The sequence below is a fragment of the Anomaloglossus baeobatrachus genome, chromosome 5, assembly GCF_048569485.1.
Source record: "Anomaloglossus baeobatrachus isolate aAnoBae1 chromosome 5, aAnoBae1.hap1, whole genome shotgun sequence".
Taxonomy (NCBI): domain Eukaryota; kingdom Metazoa; phylum Chordata; class Amphibia; order Anura; family Aromobatidae; genus Anomaloglossus; species Anomaloglossus baeobatrachus.
Genome location: NC_134357.1, coordinates 55,350,013 through 55,374,461, shown reverse-complemented (window position 1 = coordinate 55,374,461; position 24,449 = coordinate 55,350,013). Strand labels below are relative to the sequence as shown.

The 24,449-nt window shown below is 45.1% G+C and overlaps 1 protein-coding gene across 1 annotated transcript in view; it reads left to right on the top strand.

The window, feature by feature from the left end:
- Positions 1-716, top strand: part of LOC142312618 (alpha-2-macroglobulin-like) — a 105,249-nt gene extending 104,533 nt beyond the window's left edge. Inside the window, exons 34-36 of the mRNA XM_075351612.1 lie at positions 204-306; positions 529-570; positions 691-716. Of these exons, the coding sequence (XP_075207727.1) occupies positions 204-306; positions 529-570; positions 691-716 (171 nt within the window). The remainder of the gene's footprint in view (positions 1-203; positions 307-528; positions 571-690) is intronic.
- The last annotated feature ends 23,733 nt before the right edge of the window (positions 717-24,449 follow it).

Here is a 24,449-nt window from a genome sequence, read left to right as displayed (position 1 = left end):
GCTGGACATTGCTAGCATCGGCTAGCGATGTCACAGTGTGCAAAGTACCCCTAAGAACATCTCAGATTCCTCCTTGATAATTAGCCATAAATTCTAATCTTTACCAGTTTTCTTCCCAAGTGGATATTGGCATCTATGGATTATTCTCTGATGACTTTCACATTCACTAAGGTTTTACTAATAGGAATATTCTCTCCTTATAGCTTGATGACAATCTAATATACCTCCCCTTCATGGTGGAGCAGGACATTTTGGTGAAGAACCTAAAACCAGCTACAGCAAAAGTCTACGATTACTATGAGACAGGTAAAATCTATTTTAGTTTTTTGATAGGTGCTAAATTATAGCTTATTCTATACTTATAATTCCTGGCCTAGTACTGTACAATATTGGCATGCTTAGAAAGGCTTTTTGCTTTCTTTTGGATCATCGATCTTGGATGAACCTGTGTTTGTGTAACCTTAATATATGATTATGTTCATTCGAAAGCTTAATATTACATTATAATGCTACTACTTTGTCTCCCAGATGATCATGCGACTGTAGACTACAACCATCCTTGCAGTAATGGTAAGTCAATTTACACTTAGAAAAACGGATTTCTATAGGATCTCTTTCAATTTGTTAAAATAATATTACACTTCTCTTGCCTGGCAATATGCTTATCTTCTCTATATCTCACACCATAAGAAGTCTTGGCTAAATACACCATATAAACGTCATAGATAGAGTTCAGCCAATCTCCCAAAATTCGTTTAGGGCAGATTCACTCAATTCAGCCATCAGATTTGATTAATTCCAATTTAAATTGATTTGAATCAAAACTGCACTAAATGCCGTGAAAATACATTTATCCACAGATTAGAGTCAATCAGTGGGTGGTCCGTGAAGCTCAGCGCCTTGTGCTCTGCTTATCTTGGGGAACACTTTTTATAAACAGAGGTTGTGAGTTTTTCAGTCCTATAACCTATAAGATGCCCAGCCAAGGTAAACAAAATGAAGAATACTCCTGAATAGAGACGAGCGGAACCCTGGACGTTCGGCTCGGTGTGTTCAGCCGAACTTTAGATAAAGTTCAGTTTTGGACCCGGACTTGACCGGAACTCCAATTGAAGACACTACTTGGGCAGTTCGGGTCTGTGCCCGGATGCAGCCAGCCATAAACAGAACACTTCTGGGGGAGAGTGAGCAGGGTTTTCCATTTTTTTTTTTTAGGCGCAGACTACGTCTAATCACACTGTTATTAACCCCAATGTGAGCTAATTAAACACTGCAAGCAATTTGCACTGGGCTGAGCAATGAGCGTTCCTGAGCACAGCGATGCTCGCACAAGTGGTTTGCATGCATACAGTACCCAAAGTTTGAATCCAAACTTTGGGGTTTTTTTTCGAAAGTTTAAGTTTGGTACAATCACCAAACCTCAGGTTCGCTCATCTGTACTCCTGAACATCTCTCAAGAAAATTCCTTTGAAGCCTAAATTGCAAAGATTCTTTGTAGAATTGAAACATTACAAAGGATTTACAGACAAATATAAAGAATACAGTGTGATAATAAATCAGATTGGGAATAATGCAATATTATAATATACAGTATTATGCTACTATTCCACCCTGTGCTAGTAATTGCACTAGTTGCTCAACTGCTACAGAATACAATATAATAATTTCTCATCCACAAAGCTCTCCACAGCTCTGCACTGGCCTACATCTCCTCCATCAATTCTATCACCCTACTCGTGCCCTCCATTATGCTAATTACCTAAGACTGATATCCTCAATAATCCGAACCACTCCCGTCTCTAAGACTTCTCGTGAGCTGCACCAATTCTCGGGAATGCACTACCAAGAACAATTATGCGGGCGTCACGAGGTACGATCTATCGTGCGATCGCATGAGCGATCGTACCCGCCCCCGTCGTTTGTGCGTCACGGGAAAATCGCTGCCCGTGTCGCACAAAGTTGTTAAACTGCTGTCACATGTACTTGCCTGCAGAGTGACCTCGCTGTGGGCGGCAAACATCCTCTTCCTGAAGGGGGAGGGACTGTCGGCGTCACAGCGACGTCACACAGCCGCCGTCAAATAGAAGCGGAGGGGCGGAGATGAGCGGGACATAAACATCCCGCCCACCTCCTTCCTTCCGCATAGCCGGCGGGTGCCGCGGGACGCAGGTAAGTTGTGTTCATCGTTCCCGGGGTGTCACACGGAGCGACGTGTGCTACCCCGGGTACGATGAACAACCAGTGCCATGAAAAATAAACATTTTTTAAAAAATAAGCGACTTGTACATGACTCACAATTTGTGACCGATTCTGCGTCGCTCTGAGGTGTCACACGAGACGATATCGGGAACAATGCCGGATGTGCGTCACGAAAAATGTGACCCCGACGATGCATCGCATGATAGATCGTCTCGTGTGATGCCCGCATTAGATTAATTCACAATACCCATAGTTTTAAGTGGGCCCTAAAAACGCATTTCTTTAGACTGGCCTATCACCTTACCTTAGGCTGCTTTCACACATCCGGCTTGAGCTCTGCGGCTCCATCCGGCTGTGCAAGCTATGCAACGGATGCGGTGAACACACCGCATCCTTTGCATAATGAAGAGAGAAGAGTTCTGACCAGCGCAAGAAGGAGAGATATGCCAGTAAATTTCCAGATGCTTTATTCTGCTTGGTTTCCAGTAAAAACGATCATATAAACATATGAACAGTTAAGACAATGTCCTCCATGGATAGTGACACAACAGCGACGCGTTTCGGCTACAGGAGTGTAGCCTTTGTCAAGTGGCTTTACTATGTAAACTGAGTCCTCTTTATACCCATACATGAAAAAGTCCTCTAAAACAAACAGGTGTAGATTCTTGCTGAGATCCTCAGAATTAACTCTTGATCCACTGGCTTCGAATATATCACAGAACATTGCTGGTACATGGGTTAAAATACAATATGAAGAAAACAAACGATATGCACATTATATGACATTACTTCCATATCAAAATACATTGCTTGTAAATTACATGATAATATTCATACAATAAAAATTATTACATGAAAAGTACATGAATGTATGACAAACATAGTGATATGAATCTTTGCCCAGAGGAGTGTATCACCGTACAGATGCATTGTTATAATTGCCCTATTTCTTAGGAGTGATGCAATAGCTTATGTAGCAAGTACCCAATGATCAGTGCACAAATACAATTTAATCCAGAGAAAGAGGAAAGAAGGAAAAAAAAAAAAAGGGGTTTTGGTGGGTTTATATACCTTATCTGTATCACCAGAGCAAGAACTATAATTGCATAAAAAAAAAATTCTTATCAACAAACACTACTTGAGTGCTACATTATAATGCTCCCATAATGGAAGTGACCTAGAAAATACATATGCAAATGCATAACAATCAGAGTGATGTGAGCTGTTACCAAAGGGAGTATGCCACAATGAGCATACGTTGTGTTAGTTGCCCTGTCAACAGATATGATTGGATGACATATATAGTAAATATCTCACACCCAACAGTCAATACAAAAAAAAAAAAAAAAAAAAAAAAAAAGGGGGGAAGGGTTCTGGTGGGTATATATACCTTTTCTGCATCTCCAAAGCAAGAACTGCAATTGCATAACAAATTTCTTGTATCAAAAAACACTACTTGAGTGCTATATCATAAAGCTCCCATAATGGAAGTAACCTAAAAAATATATGCAAATGCATAACAATCAGAGTGATGTGAACTGTTACCAAAGGGAGTGTGCCACAATAAGCATACGTTGTGTTAATTGCCCTGTCAACAGATATGATTGGATGACATATATAGTAAATATCTCATACCCAACGTTCAATGCACTAGTGAGGAAAAAAAAAAAATAAATAAATGTGGGGGGGAGAGGTTCTGGTGGGTATATATACCTTTTCTGTATCTCCAAAGCAAGATCTACAATTGCATAACAATTCTCTCGTATCCAAAAACACTACTTGAATGCTATATCATAAAGCTCCCATAATGGAAGTGACCTAAAAAATATATGCAAATGCATAACAATCAGAGTAATGTGAACTATTATCAAAGAGAGTGTATCACAAAATGCATACGTTATGTTGATTGCCCTGTTAACAGACATGACATGATAACATATATAGTAAATATCTCACACCCAACAGTCAATGCAGGAAAAAAAAAAAAAAAAAAAAAAAATTCCCAAATGTCAATCAGTTGTATTGCAAAATCAGATCTTTGCGTATATTCAAACCATTTGGCTGCCTAGTTCCTAATTTAAAAATCCAAAAAGACTCACGATTTAAGATTTTACGTCTATAGCATCCCCCTCTGATAGGTTTCTGAACCCTTTCTATGCCACAAAAGCTGAAACTACTGTTATCACCTCCGTGTACTTCAGAAAAGTGTTTTGATACCATTGACGTACCAATTTTATTCGTTCCCGAGGCATCAGATAAGTGTCTCCTTATTCGTTTCTTGAGGGGACCAATGGTGCACCCTACATATTGAATTCGACATAGGGTGCATGTTATTAAATAAATTACTCCAGTGGTATTACAGTTGATGAATCTATTAATGTCATAAGTATGACCATTAGCTATAGATGTAAATGTATTCGTCTTATCAGCATGGGAACAAGAAATACAAATATTGTGATGACATTTAAAAAAACCCTTAAAGTCCAACCACGTAGAGCCCTTTTGCGGTGGAGATTTTAAAAAACTAGGGGATACCATATTACCAATTGTGGGAGCTCTTTTTGGAATGAATCTAATATCACATTTGGTCAGTATTTCTCTGGTTGTCAAATCAATATTCAGAATGGGAATATATTTTCTCACAATTATTATTATTATTATTATTATTATTTATTTATAGAGCACCATTAATTCCATGGTGCTGTACATGAGAAGGGGGTTACATACAAAATACGTATACAAGTTACAGTAGACAGACTAGTACAGAGGGAAGAGGGCCCTACCCTTGCGGGCTTACATTCTATAGGATTATGGAGAGGAGACAATAGGTGGGGTGTAGGTCAGGCGGCAGCTCTGCACGGTGGTCGGGCGGCAGCTCCGCACGGTGGTCGGGCGGCAGCTCCGCACGGTGGTCGGGCGGCAGCTCCGCACGGTGGTCGGGCGGCAGCTCCGCACGGTGGTCGGGCGGCAGCTCCGCACGGTGGTCGGGCGGCAGCTCCGCACGGTGGTCGGGCGGCAGCGAGTTCATTGTAGATTGTAGGCATTTCGGAACAGGTGCGTTTTCAGGTTCCGTTTGAAGTTTGCAAGGGTAGGGGATAGTCTGACGTGTTGAGGCAGCGAGTTCCAGGAGACTGGGGATGCTCGGGAGAAGTCTTGGAGTCGGTTGTGTGAGGAGCGAATGAGAGAGGAGGAGAGGAGGAGATCTTGGGAGGACCGGAGGTGACGTGTTGGAGTGTAGTGGGAGAGTAGTTCGGAGATGTACGGAGGGGAAAGATTATGCACAGCTTTGTAGGTCAGTGTTAGAAGTTTGAATTGGATACGGTGGAAGATTGGAAGCCAGTGGAGGGACATGCAGAGAGGAGAAGCGGGGTGGTATTGAGGAGAGAGGTGGATAAGTCGGGCAGCAGAGTTAAGGATGGACTGGAGAGGGGCAAGCGTGTTGGCAGGGAGGCCACAGAGGAGGATGTTACAGTAGTCGAGGCGGGAGATTATGAGGGCATGCACTAGCATTTTAGTTGATTGCAAATTGAGGAAAGGGCGGATTCTGGAAATATTTTTGAGTTGAAGACGGCAGGAGGTGGTGAGGGATTGGATGTGTGGTATGAAGGATAAGGCAGAGTCAAAGGTCACTCCGAGGCAGCGAACTTTGGGTACTGGCGAGAGCGTGGTGTTATTTATTGTAATAGATAGATCAGGTGGAGAGTGTAGGTGAGACGGAGGAAAGATGATTAGTTCAGTTTTGGCCACATTGAGCTTTAGGAAGCGAGAGGAGAAGAAGGAGGATATAGCAGATAGACATTTCGGGATTTTGGACAGCAGAGATGTGACATCTGGGCCAGAGAGGTAGATCTGGGTGTCGTCGGCATATAGGTGGTATTGGAAGCCATGGGATTTTATGAGTTGTCCCAGGCCAAATGTGTAGATAGAGAAAAGTAGGGGTCCTAGGACAGAGCCTTGAGGGACGCCAACAGAGAGATGGTGGGATGAAGAGGTTGTGTGGGAGTGGGAGACACTAAAAGTGCGATTTGAGAGGTATGAAGAGATCCAAGAGAGGGCAAGATCTCTGACACCAAGGGAAGAGAGGGTCTGTAATAGGAGGGAGTGGTCAACGGTATCGAAGGCTGAGGACAGGTCTAGGAGTAGGAGTATAGAGAAGTGCTTGTTCGCTTTGGCAGTAAGCAAGTCATTTGTGATTTTAGTCAGGGCAGTTTCGGTGGAGTGATGTGGACGGAAGCCGGACTGTAGGTTGTCAAAGAGAGCGTTAGAGGAGAGGTGGGAGGAAAGTTCAGCATGGACATGCTGTTCCAGGAGTTTTGAGGCAAGTGGGAGTAGTGATATGGGGCGGTAGCTGGTAGTAGAGGTTGGATCGAGGGAAGGTTTCTTTAGGATAGGTGTGACTGTTGCATGTTTAAAGGCAGAGGGGAAGGTTCCAGTCGTTAAAGATAGGTTGAAGAGATGGGTTAAAGCTGGAATAAGGATGGTGGTGAGGTTGGGAAGGAGGTGGGATGGCATGGGGTCAAGTGCGCAGGTGGTGAGGTGCGCTTTTGAGAGCAGACGTGCAAGCTCTCCTTCGGTGATGGTGGGGAGGAAGTTTATGGGGGAGGGGCAGTGGTCAGCTACATGAAGGGGTTGTGGTGGCTGAGCAGAGAAGACTTGCCTTATTAGGTCGATTTTTTCTTGGAAATAGGTGGCAAAGTCTTCTGCAGAAATGAGGGAGGTTGGAGGGGGCAGTGGTGGGCGAAGGAGGGAGTTGAAAGTGTTGAATAACTGTTTGGGGTTGTGTGTTAGAGAGGATATGAGGTTTCTGAAGTAATCGTGTTTAGTGGAGGTGAGGACTGAACGAAATGTGTGAATTGCATTTTTGAATGTGGTGAAGTCTTCCTGGGAGTGCGTTTTCTTCCACCGCCGCTCTGCAGCCCTAGACCTTTGCCTAAGTTTTTTAGTGAGGCTGTTGTGCCAGGGCTGTCTATTGATTCGTCTCACTCTGCCATGCACAAGGGGAGCGACTGAATCAATGGCTGATGTGAGGGTGGTGTTGTAGAAAGTGGTGGCGCTGTCTGTGTCGTGGAGGGACGATATGGAGGACAGTGGGAGGATAGAGTCGGCGAGGGTGTGCATGTTGAGGTGTGCAAGGTTTCTGCGGGGATGTGCTAGGTGCTGGACAGGGGGGGTAGGTGAGGAGGACAGGGCTGAAAAGGTCAGAAGATGGTGGTCAGATAGGGGGAGGGGGGAAGTTGTGAAGTCAGAAAGGGGACAGAGGCGGGTGAAGATGAGGTCTAGTGTGTTTCCATCTTTGTGGGTGGCAGAGGTGGACCACTGAGTTAAGCCAAAAGACGAAGCAAGGGAGAGGAGTTTGGAAGCAGCTTGTTGGCGAGTGTCAGTGGGGATGTTGAAGTCACCCATGATGATGGTGGGAATGTCAGCAGAGAGAAAGTGTAGAAGCCAGGCAGAGAAGTGGTCGAGGAAGGCAGTGGTGGCGCCACAATTCTAACAATGTCATTAAAATCCTCACTATAAGTAGTGACAAAGTTTATAACATTGCTGTCATTACTACTTGATGTTTTTACCCTATCTATTAGCAGTGACTCCCGTTTCATCTGAGAGACCTCCTCATATGTCCTAGCTAACAGGTTTTTGGGGTAGTCCCTATCTCTTAGATCCTTACACTTGTCTCTTAACGCTTCTTCCACATATCTACTATCTGAGCAATTCCGTTTAATTCGGATTAACTCCCCTTTAGGAATGTTAGAAGTCACATGTCTAGGATGACATGAGCCATATCTCAAGATGGTATTCTCGCTTATCTCCTTACGATAAGGAGTAATAAGCACATCAGGCATACCTCCGCCGGCTTCCAGGGTGATGTCCAGGAAGTTTATTTGGCTTTGATGATAGTTAGAAGTAAAACGCAGATTAAAATCATTGCAGTTGATATACTCTATGAACAAACCAATTTCTTCCTGGGTACAACTCCACACCAACAGGAGGTCATCTATATACCTTCCGTACCACATTATTTGCCGTTGCCATGGGTTACCATCTTTCATCAAGAAAATCTCTTCCCAGAGACCCATAACGAGGTTAGCAAGGGAGGGTGAATATTTCCCTCCCATGCTAACACCCTGCTTCTGGATGTAAAAAGTTCCATTGAAGAGAAAGTAGTTTTTATTCAAAAGATATTTGGTAACGTCAAGTATAAAAGACTGCATGTGACTGTCATAATCGCTATATTTACATAAAAAATGTCTAAGTGATGTCATGATGACCCCATAGGAGATAGAGGGATAAAGAGCTACTACGTCAGCTGTTAACCATGTAAATTGATCCTCCCATTGAAAGTTTTCAAAGGCACAAAGGACACTTTTAGTGTCCCTTATGTACCCAGGTAAAGACTTGACTAACGGCTGCAAGGCATGGTCTAGCCAGGCCCCTATTCTTTCTGATAGAGACCCTATAGCAGACACGATGGGTCTAAATTTAGGGGGGAATCCACCCTTATGCACCTTGGGGAGGGAGTGGTAGATGGGGATAACAGGATTATCCACATATAAAAAATCCATTAATTTTTGTGTGATAATACCCATCTCCACTCCATCCCGTAGTACTGACAGTAGTTCCTTTTGAAAAAGTGAGGTGGGGTCTCCTGCCAAAATCTCATAGGTGTCACTATTGCTGAGAAGTTCTACATTGCATTTAATATACAGATCCGTGTCCATAATCGTGATTGCGCCCCCTTTGTCTGCCCTTTTCACTGTGATATGCCAATCATTTTTTATTTCTTGTAAAGCTGCTTTTTCTAATTTAGTAAGATTAGATCTAATATTCCTATGTGAGGAGTGCAATTTTACTAAATCTTACCAAAGGGAGTATGCCACAATGAGCATACGTTGTGTTAGTTGCCCTGTCAACAGATATGATTGGATGACATACATAGTTCTTGCTCTGGTGATACAGATAAGGTATATAAACCCACCAAAACCCCTTTTTTTTTTTTTTTTTTTTCCTTCTTTCCTCTTTCTCTGGATTAAATTGTATTTGTGCACTGATCATTGGGTACTTGCTACATAAGCTATTGCATCACTCCTAAGAAATAGGGCAATTATAACAATGCATCTGTACGGTGATACACTCCTCTGGGCAAAGATTCATATCACTATGTTTGTCATACATTCATGTACTTTTCATGTAATAATTTTTATTGTATGAATATTATCATGTAATTTACAAGCAATGTATTTTGATATGGAAGTAATGTCATATAATGTGCATATCGTTTGTTTTCTTCATATTGTATTTTAACCCATGTACCTGCAATGTGCTGTGATATATTCGAAGCCAGTGGATCAAGAGTTAATTCTGAGGATCTCAGCAAGAATCTACACCTGTTTGTTTTAGAGGACTTTTTCATGTATGGGTATAAAGAGGACTCAGTTTACATAGTAAAGCCACTTGACAAAGGCTACACTCCTGTAGCCGAAACGCGTCGCTGTTGTGTCACTATCCATGGAGGACATTGTCTTAACTGTTCATATGTTTATATGATCGTTTTTACTGGAAACCAAGCAGAATAAAGCATCTGGAAATTTACTGGCATATCTCTCCTTCTTGCGCTGGGCAGAACTCTTCTCTCTTCATTACACACAGGTAGCAGCACCTGCAGCCGGAGCAGCAGAAGGAAATTCGAGCACATGGAATGGGTGAGCTGAAAGTTTTTCTCTTTGCATCCTTTGCATAAGTTTTTACTTTGCGGCCAGTCCGTTTTTTGCCGCTTGCGGCATGCTACTGAGCATGCGCAGTGGCAAAAACCGCATGCGGCGGCCGGATGCGGTTATTGCCGCATCGCGCCGCATCCGGCCGCCATAGGCATGCATTGAAAAATGCGCCGCATCGGCCGAATGCGGCGCAATGCGTTTTTTTTTGCCGCACGAAAAAACGTGCCAGGCAGCGTTCCATCCGGCCGCCGCATCGGCTAAATCTGCCGCATGCGGCAAAAAACGGATGGAACGCAAGGCCTTGCGGCACAATGCGGCACTAATTAAAGTCTATGCAAAAAAACCGCAACCGACAGCAAAAAAAAACGGTTGCGATTTTCTTGCAAAGTGCCGGATTGTGCCGCATTGCAGAAACCGGAGGTGTGAAAGCAGCCTTACTTATCTAACTAATCCCGATTTGCCATTACAATATTTTCTTCCAAATCTGTTCTTTTTTATCATCTGTTTACAACCCATATGCACTTAGTCCTCTGTACTTGTACATATACTGGCTGGTGACCGGTTCATGCAGCATTCTTTGAATTTCCTATTTATTATATTAATGTCCGGACCATAAGATTCAAGCACGTTTTACTATTTATAAACCTAACATACAAAGGAACAATCAGGGGCTACATGGTATGATGCAATATAATTTTTTTTTATTTTATAAATACAAATAAATTCTCCATACAATATATATAGAAAATAAAGAAAAATAGAGGGGGACTGTACGTAAGAGACAGCACAAACAAAAAACAAATGAATTTGTTAATGTATCACACATCAGCAATCAAATATTGCACTCTGCCCTTTTGTTGCAATGAAAAACATATATTTTGGATAACCATCATATATAGCGTTATCAACATCACTTGCAATAAGATATACTGTATGTGGGCCTGTGTAAATTATTCTCATATAGCTATATGTGTCGAACAACATGCTCTCAAATATAGGTCTCCTGCATGATAACTAACAATATGGCATTGGGAGATACATATAACCGAGAGATACATCAATTACTTGTATTCATATTGATGGACAAGTGTGATAGAGACCCCAGCTGCCCAACTCGACGCGCGTTTCACCGTTTTACCATTTACCTTTTGTGCCTCCCCTATTTCCTCATTGATTGTAAGGTTGCTAGTAGGACCCTCACTCCTCTTGGTATCTGTTGATGTGTTATCGTGTAATGTCTGAAATTGTCTGTATGTCTCCTTTGTAAATGCTGTGGAATATATTGGCGATGTAGAAATAATAATATTATTATTATTATTATTACTATACCTACCAGTATAACTTATATTCTTCTGTTATTTCTTTAGCTTCAAATAAATCAGGAAATTCAAGATGAGACCAAGCTGCTCCGTATACTGCATCAGTATCTACAACCAAACACTGGAGACCAACAGTCTGATAATAATAATAATACAACTGTAACAATAACAATAAAAAGAGCAAACACAATGACAACCGTGTCCCACATCTTGTAGTAATTTACGTATTCTAAGTGGCAGTCTGTCAACTGGGTAGGAGATTTTTAGGAAAAATATAATAAAAATGTAGTGTGTACAGAAACACCACTTTTGTTCACTGGTTGTGTTTAGTATTACAACACATTCCTGTTTAAGCAAATGGGTTTTATTTATATTTTTATACTTTACACATTTACATATTATTTTGAAAAAAATTCAAAACACAGTGTGGTAAAATGAATTGTCACAATGTGACTGCAGGGTCATAGGAGGACTCCTGGTGAGCGGTTCAACACAGCAGCTACACGAGGGTGGTGACTTGTCAAGGGAGAGGAAAATCCTCATCGAGCGATGTGACACATAGGGTACAACAGGAAAACAATACAACGGTAGACCCTCTCGCTAGGGAGGGGGGAGCAGAGTCACCTCATAGCACTCATTTGCGGATGATCCCTGCACTCCCTAATGTCCTTCCTCCCCATGCGCTGATCACGTGGCTAGGCCCTCCCTGATCCTAAGCTCTCCCTGGCTAGTTGAGGGGCAGCAAGACGCTAGTCTCACTACTACAATAAGGTAACATGAGATAGATAAGACAAATGTGTGGGGAAAGCCACAACTAAAAGCAGTCCAAGATTTCTTCAGTAAGGAACTTAGCAGCTGCAATCTAAACACCACAGCAATGCAGCGACAAGCTGTTTCAACATCATCAGCATAAGTTTGAAATATAGCATAGGGAGGAGTGAGGAGTGGATATTTGAAGCAGAAGGGAGTGGCTACAACTGAGGGTACAACTACCTCTTAGATCACTGCAGGATAGAAATGATCCTTTAACCCCCTTTAGTACTGGAAGAAATTAAATATGCTCCAACTCAGGGTAAATGGTGATCAGGCACTAATGCGGATCTGCGATCCACAATGCTGCTTTCTGATCCCAGATCTCCAAGCAATGACATCACGCCATGCCACACTCGTGACACCAATGAAACAAGGCTAAAGAGGTTAATTAGGTATATAATTCACTCTTGCCATAAGAATTTATGACCTCTAAGTAATATGGAGTAGGTATAAGAGATCATTGAGTAAGCAGCTCTAGAAATGTCAGGTAGAAGTAGTGTTGTTGACATATTGGAAAACTAGGCTTTGTTTGTCAAAAGATAAATGGTAAAGTAAAGAACCATAAAGGTGGTGTCACACACAACGACGACGACAACGACATCGCTGCTAAGTCGCCATTTTCAGTGACATAGCAACGACCTCAACAGTGATATCGCTGTGTGTGACACATAACGACGATCAGACCCCTGCTGCGAAATCGCTGCTCGCTCCTGAATGTTCCAGGTCATTTTTTTGATCGCTGCTATCCCGCTGCGCCATGATAAGCTCAGCATCCTTGTGTTTGACACCGCAGCAGCGACGGTCGCGACGACGCTGAAGGCAGTGACGTAGGACTGAAGGCAGGACAAGGGCATGTTTTTGTGGTGTATTTTGCAATGCCCCTACGACTCCGATTGGTGGTTACAACAGCGTTCCGATTGGGTACCTTGCCGAAGGCGTTACAGTGATTTCATTCTTTAAGTTCCATTCTTTGTTCCACGTAGTAGATTCTCTGTCTGGTGTCGCTAGTGTGTCATTCTTTGTGGATCTGAATGAAATGAAATAGAATTAATGAAAGCACTACTGCATCTTCCTTTGTTTGGCACGGTCACCCAATCAGGCGCCGCTGTAGTGATCACCAATCGGAATAGAGGGGCTGTAAAAAAGGCAACGCAAAACAAGTCTAGGGGTAAACACCACGCCTCTATCAAGGTCTGAGTCATTGCATAGCAACGCGTGTGACACCGCACAATGACCGTCGAGGTCGCTATGATCGCTGCTCCGTCGCTGCTTAAAATTACATGTTTGACAGCTTACTAACGATCATCTAAGGTCGCTGTTACGTCACAGGAAATGGTGACGTAACAGCGACGTCGTTGTCGTTGTCGTTGTGTATGAACCCAGCTTAAGAAAGGGTTTCTAGTATGGCTAACACTAATAGAAATTACTCCTGAGACATCCGTCTTACTCCCAGTGCATCATACGACCATTTAATGAATGTGGTCTTGGGGTCTAAAGAATATCAGGTTTGTAGAGGTGCAAGAAAAGGCTTAGGATTCCAGATTAGTTAAACAAAATACTTACATTTTCTTTGTACACAATACACTTGGTGGTTACAGTTCACTTTACATGGCACATTAAGCTTGATGGTGGCTAAATATTCCTAATAGTGAAGAGTATTTTAAAATTCTCCAACACAACTTTAATAGTTATATATATTGATAAAGTCTTATTCTGGACAGGCTAGTGTTAAAATTTCACAAAAATCTCAGGTCAATGTTGCTGTCTGACAGACCTATGTAAATTATTCAAACCTACAATACGGCCTTATTAATAACTATTGGGTGTGATCGTCCTCAAATTACCAGCAAAATTAAGTTAGGGATATTTCAGGTCAAATTTCAGGATGATCCTAAAATGCACTTAGGAGAACTTAATGTGACCTTTTCTAAACTTTTGAAATCCTCATGTCCAACTGTTCAATGTTTCAGCACTTTTTGGACAACTTGCTGTTCTCTACCAAGGAACTTAATGGCAAAATTCACAACAGGTGTTTGATACATGAATCACTCAATATATTTTAGAATTGCCATTTAAACAGTCCTCCTCATCACGCGGTTCACATTTTGACATAATGAGACCAAGCCTACACTTAGCAATTGATCAATAGTACCTTGCCATTGCGAATCTTCAAGCAGGATTTTGTCAGATGGAAGTGGCTTCTGAGCTTAAAGTGTCACAGAGTGTCATCAGAAGGTTGCAACACAGATACCAAGAGATTGGAAGAGTCACAGAAAGGCATATATAGGTCCTTTGGCCTTATTCCACACTGATGAACGCTTCATTGTGAACAATGGAATTTGGAACTGGATGATGAAGGCCACACAACTCCAAACACATTTAAGGGAAGTGAAAGGCACCCAAGTGTTACGTCAGACCATATCAAACCATTTATATCAACATGGTCTGCGTGCTAGATGACTTGCAAGGGTACCTGACCAGATCTCCAAGCACAGGAGTCATCATCTTGCTGGATGAGTTACCAGGAGACCTCAGTGCTGTTCGCTGATGAAAATTGATTCACACTGAGCAGAAATGATGGCCACCAACAATGTTGGAGACATTAAGAAGAGCGCTGTTGTAATCAGATGAGCCTTTGGGTAGTGGTGATGTTATAGTGTGGGCAGATGTGTCTAGTCAATACAGAGCTGCCCAACACTTTGTGAATGGTACAGTGACAAGCCACTACTACTTGACATAATTTATCCAATCATTGTGCTTCGGCATAAACAACACAGGCTTAATTTCATTTTATGGTAAACAATGCTCCACCTCATCGAGGTTGCATCATTAAGGAACAGCTGCTGGAGAGTGGGGTACATCAAATGGTGTGGCCTGCACTTTCTCTAGACCTAAATTAATACAAAACATATATGACCAGCTGGGTCACTGTGTAGAGTCTTGTAACCCTACCCCAGAACTTCAGTGAACTGAGAGCCCAGCACCAAAAAGAGTGGGATGCCATGCCTCAACATATGATAACTGTAATTGCAACAGCATGGGATGTGGTTGTCAACCTGTAATTGAAGCTCAAGGCCACACGACATGTTATTGAGACATTGATATTTTTATTGTTTCAATAAATTGTTTGAGATGAAGAAATAACCATTGGATGCTTCTACTTAAATGCCCTACTTTCATGATAAAATATCACTGTAGCGTGAACTTTTTACATCTTACATAAATATCTCCCGTAAGCCAAATATCCATAACTTTTTAAAGTAGTGCATTTTTTAAAATGTTATTGACATGAATGTATCACCAGATGTCAGTAACAACCCGTTCAATCCACATAGGTAAATAAATCAAACCATAGATATCCATAAATTAAGTTATGTGTAATAATGAGGAATGACACAGGGAAAAAGTATTGAACACATGAAGTAGGAGAGGTGCAAAAGTCATGGAAATTCACATCAGATGAAATTTATTGGTAATTTGAAAGTTGAAGGCCTATTAAAAGGTGTCTTATTACCAAGGTGCCACACAAGAAACAACTCATGATGGTTAAAACCGGTGAGATGTCTCAAGACCCTCGCAACCTTATTGTTGCAAAAACATACTGATGGCATTGATTACAGAAGTGTTTCTAAACTACTGAAGGTTATAGTGAGCACTGTTGGGGCCATAATCCAGAAGTGGAAGGTAACATAATTTAATCGTAAACCAGCCACGACCAGTTGCTCTTCACAAGATTTCAGACAGAGGAGTGAAAACATAATCAGAAGATCTGTGCAAGAGCCAAGAACCAACTGTGGAGAGTTGCAGAAAGATCTGGAATCAGCAGGCATAAGGCTATGTGCCCATGGGAAATTATACCTGTGGATTTAGCTGCACAAAATCCACGGATTTTCTGTGTTTTCCAGTTAAATCCGCAGGTTTCAGCATGTACAGACACTCCCCATGTTATACTATGGAACATGGGGAGTGCTGTGCCCATGCTGTGGATACGTGCGGCTTCGGAATATGCTGCAGATGTCCCGCAGCCGCACATAATTACATGTCAATTATTTCTGCGGAATGACCTGCGGAAATCCTGGTCCTCCACTATGGAGATAGGGCCGGGACTTCCGCAGGTAACCCGCATGAATGTCCGCAAGTTTACCGCAGCTATTTCGCTATACTACCGCAGCTATGTATTGCTGCGGATTCCGGCGAGCAGCTGCGGGAAACCTGCAGATAAATCCGCAGGTACAAACTCTAGGGGGCACATAAACTAATTGTTTCCAATTGTTTCCAATGTAGGAATTCGCTCACTTTTAGCAGCAGGTAGCATACACACAGAACACCACTATTAAGTCTACTCTCATAAAAATAGTTTTATTAGATATCATAAATATTAAAACAGAACAGTTGTATTGTTCTTCTCATCAAATATATTTAAGATCACATATAGACATGAAAACACAGTGCAGGTGTCAGACAGACAATACCCTCGCCTGAGGACAGCCTCAGACAATGGTTCTGAAAGAGGATAAAGTGAAGACGTTGGTTGGTCACTGTCAGGGTAATACTGATGAGTATATATTGTGACTACCTTCCTTGGCTATGGTTAGATATCTTCACTTAACAATGAGCCTATTTACTGCTGGAGATGTTCGTCAGCCTCACCGTCCTTGCTACTCTCTAGCGGGGGCAACCACCACCAACAATAAGTGATTTAGAGTGTAGTGCATACAAATAGAACCATAGACAAAAAAGACACAATGCGTTAGATGTCCAGGGTTCTTCCGTTTGGTAAAGTTTCCCTAGTAAAAAGTACTGAATAAGTTAGGTCAGAGCTCAGAGTTCCACTTAGCTTGTGGACCCCCCCCGCTCTCCCGACGCGTTTCACCCCCCCTAACGCAATACAGGGGATTATCAGGGGATATGAACAGAATCACTCCTTGGAAAGAAGGACACCTGAAACAGATGATGAAAAAATATAAATATACATGGTTTTTAGAGACTGCATTCTTTTAAAGTTTAGGGCACTTAGACTAACTTACAGGGTAGTTGGTCCTTGCAGTTAAGATCGTAGTGCTTTATATCCTTTTTAATGATAGGTATTATAGTTGGATGACTATATCATGTCCGGATAGTAGTTACGGTTTTCATTAGTAAATTCCTGCATATCAAAACGGACATGAGTATACAATATATAGTATAGTGTACCATATAGTATAGTGTACTACAGGCAAGAGATATGAAGGGACGTATCCACAATAGGGGCTATCCGGATCCCATTGTGGAACAAGCGTATCAACAGGCCAAAGACAGGAACAGGAGAGACTTACTTGTGCACAAAGAGAAAGAGAACAAGACTGACATCATTAGATTAATAGCAACATATGATGATCAGAACATGAAAATGATGGAAATCCTGAGAAGACACTGGCCCATACTTAGGGCTGACCCAGACATATGTGATTCAATCTCCTCAAATCCCAACGTGACTTTCAGGAGAGGTAAGTCCATTAGGGACTATATCACTCACAGCCACTTTATACCGCCCAAAGGGGAAGGTACTTGGCTAGATAGAAAACCTCTAGGGACCTTTAGATGCGGGAGGTGCACCTATTGTCCCTACATTAATCAAACCAAAACATTTTTGAATCAAAAGACCAATAGAAACCTTAAAATTAGGGACTTTGCAAATTGTAGAACTGAAGGCGTGGTGTACCTCTGCACCTGCACTTGCCCTCTGGGGTATGTTGGGAAAACAAAGAGACAGTTACGGACAAGAATCGGAGAACATGTAGGAGATATTACACACAAAAGAGACACAGCAATAGCCAGGCATGTCAACCTCACCCACGGAAGTGACCTGAGGAGCATATCATTTCAGGTCATAGAGGTGATCCCAAAACCCCCATGCAGGGGGGATTGGGATAGAAAAATCCTTCAGCGGGAAGCGAGATGGACCTTCCTGCTGGATGCAGTCTCCCCAAGTGGCCTAAACGAAATCATCAGTTTCCATAGCTTCATCTAATTAATCTAACTATGAGTGGTTATTACTGACAGGATAGGTTTTCCTTGCATTTATCATATACCCCGCATTTGGTCATTGTATACCATTCACTAACATTTTTGTAAATATGAGACTGCAACCTTAGATTATTTCTTTAATACGGCCTATGTGTCGGAACCCATCCTGGTGGGCGTGATGGCTCTCTTCTGGGTTCTTAAAAGGCAACAATATCCTCATCGTTCTCCCAATTTTCTACTTAGGGCACTAGATATATATATATATATATATATATATATATATAAAAAATAGCGAAACATAGTAGTAATTCATTAATTAAACCTGTATCACTATACCTGGCAAAGCAATGTAAGCACAAGAATGTTACTATTAGTTTACCCTCCATCACTATTCAGCACGTCCCCAAATGGGCCCCCCCCTCCTTTACTAAGAGATCCAACATTTTCCAGGGGTGCCTTTAGACCTCTATAAAAAGAGTATCCTCCTATTGTAACATTTACTGGTACTAGCACTAGGGCGTTATATTTAGCCTGCGTGGCCACTGACTAAGATTGTGCAGTATATATGCAGTATACCAAACATCCAGTCTATGTACCTCTACAATGGTCCCTGGTACGTAGTTACTGCACAGACCCGCCTCTTAACATAGCACCCATCACCCAGGATGTGGTTGCGTCCTGTAACGTGTCATGTAATGATAGAGATGCACCACACAATACATGCTCCCCCCCGTGGAGACGATGCAGCACTGCCTTATATGTCTATGGAACGCAAGCTTGCGTTCCACGACTACTACGTCCGCCATAATGCTCTCAGTAACACCGCCCCCACATGGAACGCATATGCGCTCCAGAGTACAATGTAACAGGCGATTAGATACACCCAGAGATACCGCCCCTTGGAGGTCACATGATAGGTGATGCGGGCATGTGACGTACATCAATACGTCACATCCGGCCAACGGGACACATCCGGTTGGCGGCCGGGAGCTTTACCTCTGCTCGAGTATAGCTTTAAAAACCCCTCACAGACACACCGGCAGAAGAGGCTCGGGTAGCAAAGGGACAAGCGGGCGTTGCGGCTCCTCTGGCATCCTTCCGACTGTGAGCTCCCAGTGTACATAGAGTGGTAGCCACTCGGGACTAACAGTCCTTGCTGGTTGAGCTCACCTCTAGGTAAGTGTACTGCCTCCCCTTTTAACTCCAATACTGTCTATATGCATATATCTATAACAGCACTAAGTGTTACAGTGCCTACCTTGCTGGCAAACAGGGATACTCCCTTGGATTATTATGGGACAGACCCCAGATCATATTATGTGTCAGGAACAGTACAAGCTTTGGAGTGACAGCCCAAGATTGAAGTCCCATATATACAACCCCTTCTACATACAGGCATACAAAGTATTTACCTCTGTCCCATAATGGCTGTAACCCTAATACTGGCGGGGATTATATCAGATGACTCTGGGCACCATCATTATCTAGTGGTATCATTTTCTGCAAATGAATATATATGGCAATTTTGGGACCAGGTGCCTGTTCAATTCCGTGTATGACTTGGTCCTATGACAATAGGGTCTGCCTCATGCTCCTTTTGTAATGTCTATGGATATTTGAACTTTTAGAGGAAATGGCGGACCTAGATATAAACAGTACACCATTACATGTGTTATTTATTCTTTACAGGAAACATATACCTGGTGTCTGTACATCCCTACAGTCCCATGATAGGCCTCTGCTTGCCCACCTTTTGCTTTTCCACAGGTATATGTCACGACCAGGTGGACGGGCAGACCCAGGAGGTGGATCCACTGGGCCGAACTCCTAGATGGTAGTAAAGAGTCCGGTAGCTGGAACACTATAAACAGCAGAACAGTCCGTGCACACGAGTATAGCGGAGAAGTCCCTGGGACCACGGAGTCACGGGTGGTAGTCCGGGTGACGCAGCTCAGGTTCGGAAGCCGAGATGATGTCAGGCGGGGTCCGGAACCTTTGGAGCGAGATGACGAGTCACCGCAGGGATCCGGGATGGTGCGGACTGTCAGGATGGCAGATGGACAGCGTTCGGGGTTCAGGATACGGCAGGACTGGATGGCGAGGCAGGCACGGCTCTACAAGAGAGATAGGTGAGTATATGCACCGAGACACCAGGAGACCTGACTCCTAGCTTAGGAAACACGAAGATCAGGCCCCACCCCCTTGGACAATAACCCCTTTATACCCTGTACCTGATTAGCCTCATTTCCTGTTAATGGACGCTGGCCCTTTAAGAAAGGGTCAGTGACCGCGCGCGCGCCCTAATGCGCATGCGCGCGGCCCGGGTGCCAGAAGCCAGGGAAGGAAGCTGAGAGGAGGACGCAGGGGAGCCGGCCAGGGCCTGGGAAGCCGTCGGGCGCCGGGATCGGAGACCAGGGGGCCTGGGAAGGACGGGCACCGGAGGCTGGAGAGCGGGGAGCGTGGCAGGTGAGCCGGGGAGCGGGGCTGAGGACCCGGGGAGCGGAACAGAGGACCCGGGAAGGGGAGCCGAGGACCCGGGGAGAGTGACAGTACCCCCCCCCCCACGCCCCCCTCCCCGCAACCGGGACATGAAGGCACGGATCAGAGGAGTGCCCACGTTCTCCCTGGGCTCCCAGGACCTATCCTCAGGACCATACCCTTCCCAGTCCACCAGGAAGAACTGTCGACCTCGTACGGTCTTCATGGCCACGATATCCCTTACTGCATAGATGTCGTCATCGGCAATAGGTGGAGGAGCCGGACTGGCAGCAGCGGAGAAGGGACCAAGGACAACCGGCTTGAGCAGGGAGACGTGGAATGAGTTGGGTATCCTCATCGTGGCCGGGAGCTGTAGCTTGTAGGAGACCTCATTGATCTTGTTGAGGACTTTAAACGGCCCAATGTAGCGAGGACCCAGCTTGTATGATGGTATCTTCAGGCGGACGTACTGGGAAGCAAGCCAGACGAGATCTCCAGGAGAGAAACACGGAGGGTCCAGACGTTTCTTGTCTGCGTGTCTTTTCATCCGCAGGGAAGCACGCCCAAGGGACGCTTTGACAGAGTCCCAAATGGTTGCAAAGTCACGGGCTACTGTATCTGCAGCAGGGACATCCGAAGAAGGAGATACAGGCAATGGGATGGAAGGCTGAAGTCCGTAAACGACATGGAAGGGAGAGCTGGAGGACGACTCACTGATGTGGTTGTGGGAGAATTCAGCCCAAGGAAGAAGAGCGGACCAGTCGTCGTGATGGGCGTTAACATAGTGACGTAAGAAAGAGGTCAAGATTTGATTGACCCTCTCTACCTGGCCATTAGACTGAGGATGGTATGCAGATGAAAAGTCCAGAGTCACTCCCAGATGTTTACAGAGAGCCCTCCAGAAGCGGGAGGTGAACTGAGTTCCTCTGTCGGATACGATGTGTAATGGAAAGCCATGCAAGCGGAAGATGTGTTGTATATAGGCGTCCGCGAGTTCCTGAGCAGAGGGCAGTCCAGCCATAGGGACGAAATGGGCCATTTTAGAGAACCGGTCCACCACGACCCATATGACTGTGTGTCCGGAGGACAATGGCAAGTCCGTAATAAAGTCCATTGCTATGTGTTGCCACGGAACTGAGGGTATCGGCAGAGGCAGAAGACGGCCATATGGCAGATGTTTGGGCGTCTTGTTCCTGGCACAAGAGGAACAGGCGGATACAAAAGCAGCGACGTCCGTGCGAAGGGATGGCCACCAATAATGACGTACAATCGCACCCCATGTCTTTTTCTGACCAGCATGACCGGCTGTTTTCGAGGCATGACCCCAGTGTAACACTTTTTTCCTGTCAGTCTCAGAGACATAGGTCTTCCCGGGCGGTATCTGGGCCAGGGTGACAGGGGCCACCGGAATGATTTTACTAGGACAAATGATGGGTTGGGTAGTCTCTTCCTCCTGCTCCATGGGCATGAAAGACCTGGACAAGGCATCAGCGCGTACATTCTTGTCCGCGGGTCGGAAGTGAAGCTGGAAATCAAACCTGGCAAAGAATAGGGACCACCTGGCTTGCCGTGGGTTCAGACGCTGAGCGGACCGTAGGTATTCCAAGTTCTTGTGGTCCGTGTAAATAATCACGGGGTACACTGCCCCTTCCAGGAGGTAGCGCCATTCCTCCAAAGCCAGTTTGACTGCCAAGAGCTCTCGGTCACCGATGGTGTAGTTGCGTTCAGGCGCTGAGAAGCCCTTGGAGAAGAATCCGCAAGTCACCATCTTCCCGGAGGAGGACTTTTGCATGAGCACTGCTCCGGCTCCTGAGGAGGAGGCATCCACCTCCAAGGTGAACTGGCGGTTTAACTCCGGACGGTGGAGTACAGGAGAGGAAGCAAAAGCCCGCTTCAGAGAGCCAAACGCGGCATCAGCCGCAGGTGACCAGTCCTTTGGATTAGCCTCCTTCTTAGTCAAAGCGGAGAGAGGAGCAGTCAAGGCAGAGAAGTGAGGGATAAACTGGCGGTAGTAGTTGGCGAATCCCAGGAAGCGTTGGATTGCCTTCAGTCCAGAAGGAGGAGGCCAGTTGAGAATGGCGGAGACCTTCTTGGGATCCATCTGCAGTCCAGTATCAGAGATGATGTACCCCAGAAAGGGGAGAGAAGACTGCTCAAAGACACACTTCTCATACTTTGCGTACAGACGATTCTCTCTCAGTCTTTGTAGAACCAGCTGTACGTTTTCTCTGTGGGTTTGGAGGTCCGGAGAGAAGACAAGGATGTCATCTAGATACACTACCACACAGATATAGAGAAGGTCCCGGAACACGTCGTTCACCAGTTCTTGAAAGACGGCAGGAGCGTTACACAGGCCGAAGGGCATCACGCAGTATTCATAATGTCCATCGCGCGTATTGAACGCGGTTTTCTATTCGTCACCAGAGCGGATGCGTACCAGATTGTAAGCACCCCGAAGATCCAGCTTGGTGAACACACGAGCTCCTCTAAGCCGGTCAAACAATTCGGGAATGAGCGGCAGAGGGTACTTGTTTTTTACGGTGATTTGATTCAAACCCCGGTAGTCTATGCATGGGCGTAAGTCGCCCTCTTCCTTCTTGACAAAGAAGAAACCTGCTCCAGCAGGAGAGGAGGATCTCCGAATGAACCCCCTTGCCAGGCTCTCTGAGATGTAAGCAGACATGGCCCTTGTTTCGGCTGGAGATAAAGGATATATCCGTCCTCGTGGTGGTGTTGTTCCTGGGAGCAGGTCGATGGCACAATCGTATGGACGATGTGGCGGCAGTACCTCGGATTCCTTTTTATCAAAGACATCTGCAAAGGACCAATAGGCCGAGGTCAGCCCCGGTAGGTTCTCTGGAACCGGAGGTCGTCGGATGGGTTGTATGGACTTTAGGCACCTCTCATGACACGAAGAACCCCATCGGGTGATTTCGCCAGTGCCCCAGCTAACTGATGGTTCGTGTGTCCGCAACCATGGAAGTCCCAGCAGGATCTGGTGGGACATGTGTGGGAGGACGTAGAAAGCGATGTTCTCGGTGTGAAGGGCACCGATACGCAGTTCGACCGGCCTGGTGATCCAGGAGATGGTGTCAGAGAGGGGTCTCCCATCCACCGAGGCAATCACTAGGGGCTTGTCGAGTGGAATAACAGGCACCCGGTACTTGTCCACCGTGGCCTGCTGGATGAAATTGCCTGCTGCCCCGGAATCGAGGTAGGCATCAGCCGTGAACCGCGTCTCTCCCGTTGTCACTTGCACTGTCCATGTAACCGGGTCAGAGAGAGTCCCAGCACCTAGGGTGGCCTCTCCTACCAACCCTAGGCTTTGGAGTTTCCCGGCCTCTCTGGACAGGAGCGTAGCAGGTGTGTGCCCTCACCGCAGTAAAAGCAGAGACCCTTGGCGAGCCGCTCTGCTCGACGTTGTTCAGACTGACGCACTCGGTCGATCTGCATGGGCTCGTGGACGGGAGCCCCAGCTGTCGATGACTGAAGTACGGAGGGTTTCTGCGGAGGAGAGGAATGCCGTACCGGACGTCTCTCACGGGACACTTCCTTGGATCGCTCCTGAAAGCGAATGTCCACTCGAGTCGCTAGGGCAATCAGGGCATCCAGGGTGGTCGGTACGTCACGACCCGCCAGCTCGTCTTTAATTCGCCCTGAGAGTCCTTCCCAGAAGGCGGCGGTTAGGGCCTCGTTGTTCCACCCGAGTTCTGAGGCCAGGGTGCGAAACCGGATCGCGTATTGACCCACCGTCAGAGTCCCCTGACGTAACCGGAGAAGAGACGAAGCAGACGCGGAGGCGCGTCCGGGCTCATCAAAGGTACCACGGAATGCCTGCAGGAAGTCCTGGATGTTCGTGGTCACAGGATCCCCCTTCTCCCACAAGGGGTTCATCCACGCCAGTGCCTCACCCTCTAGATGG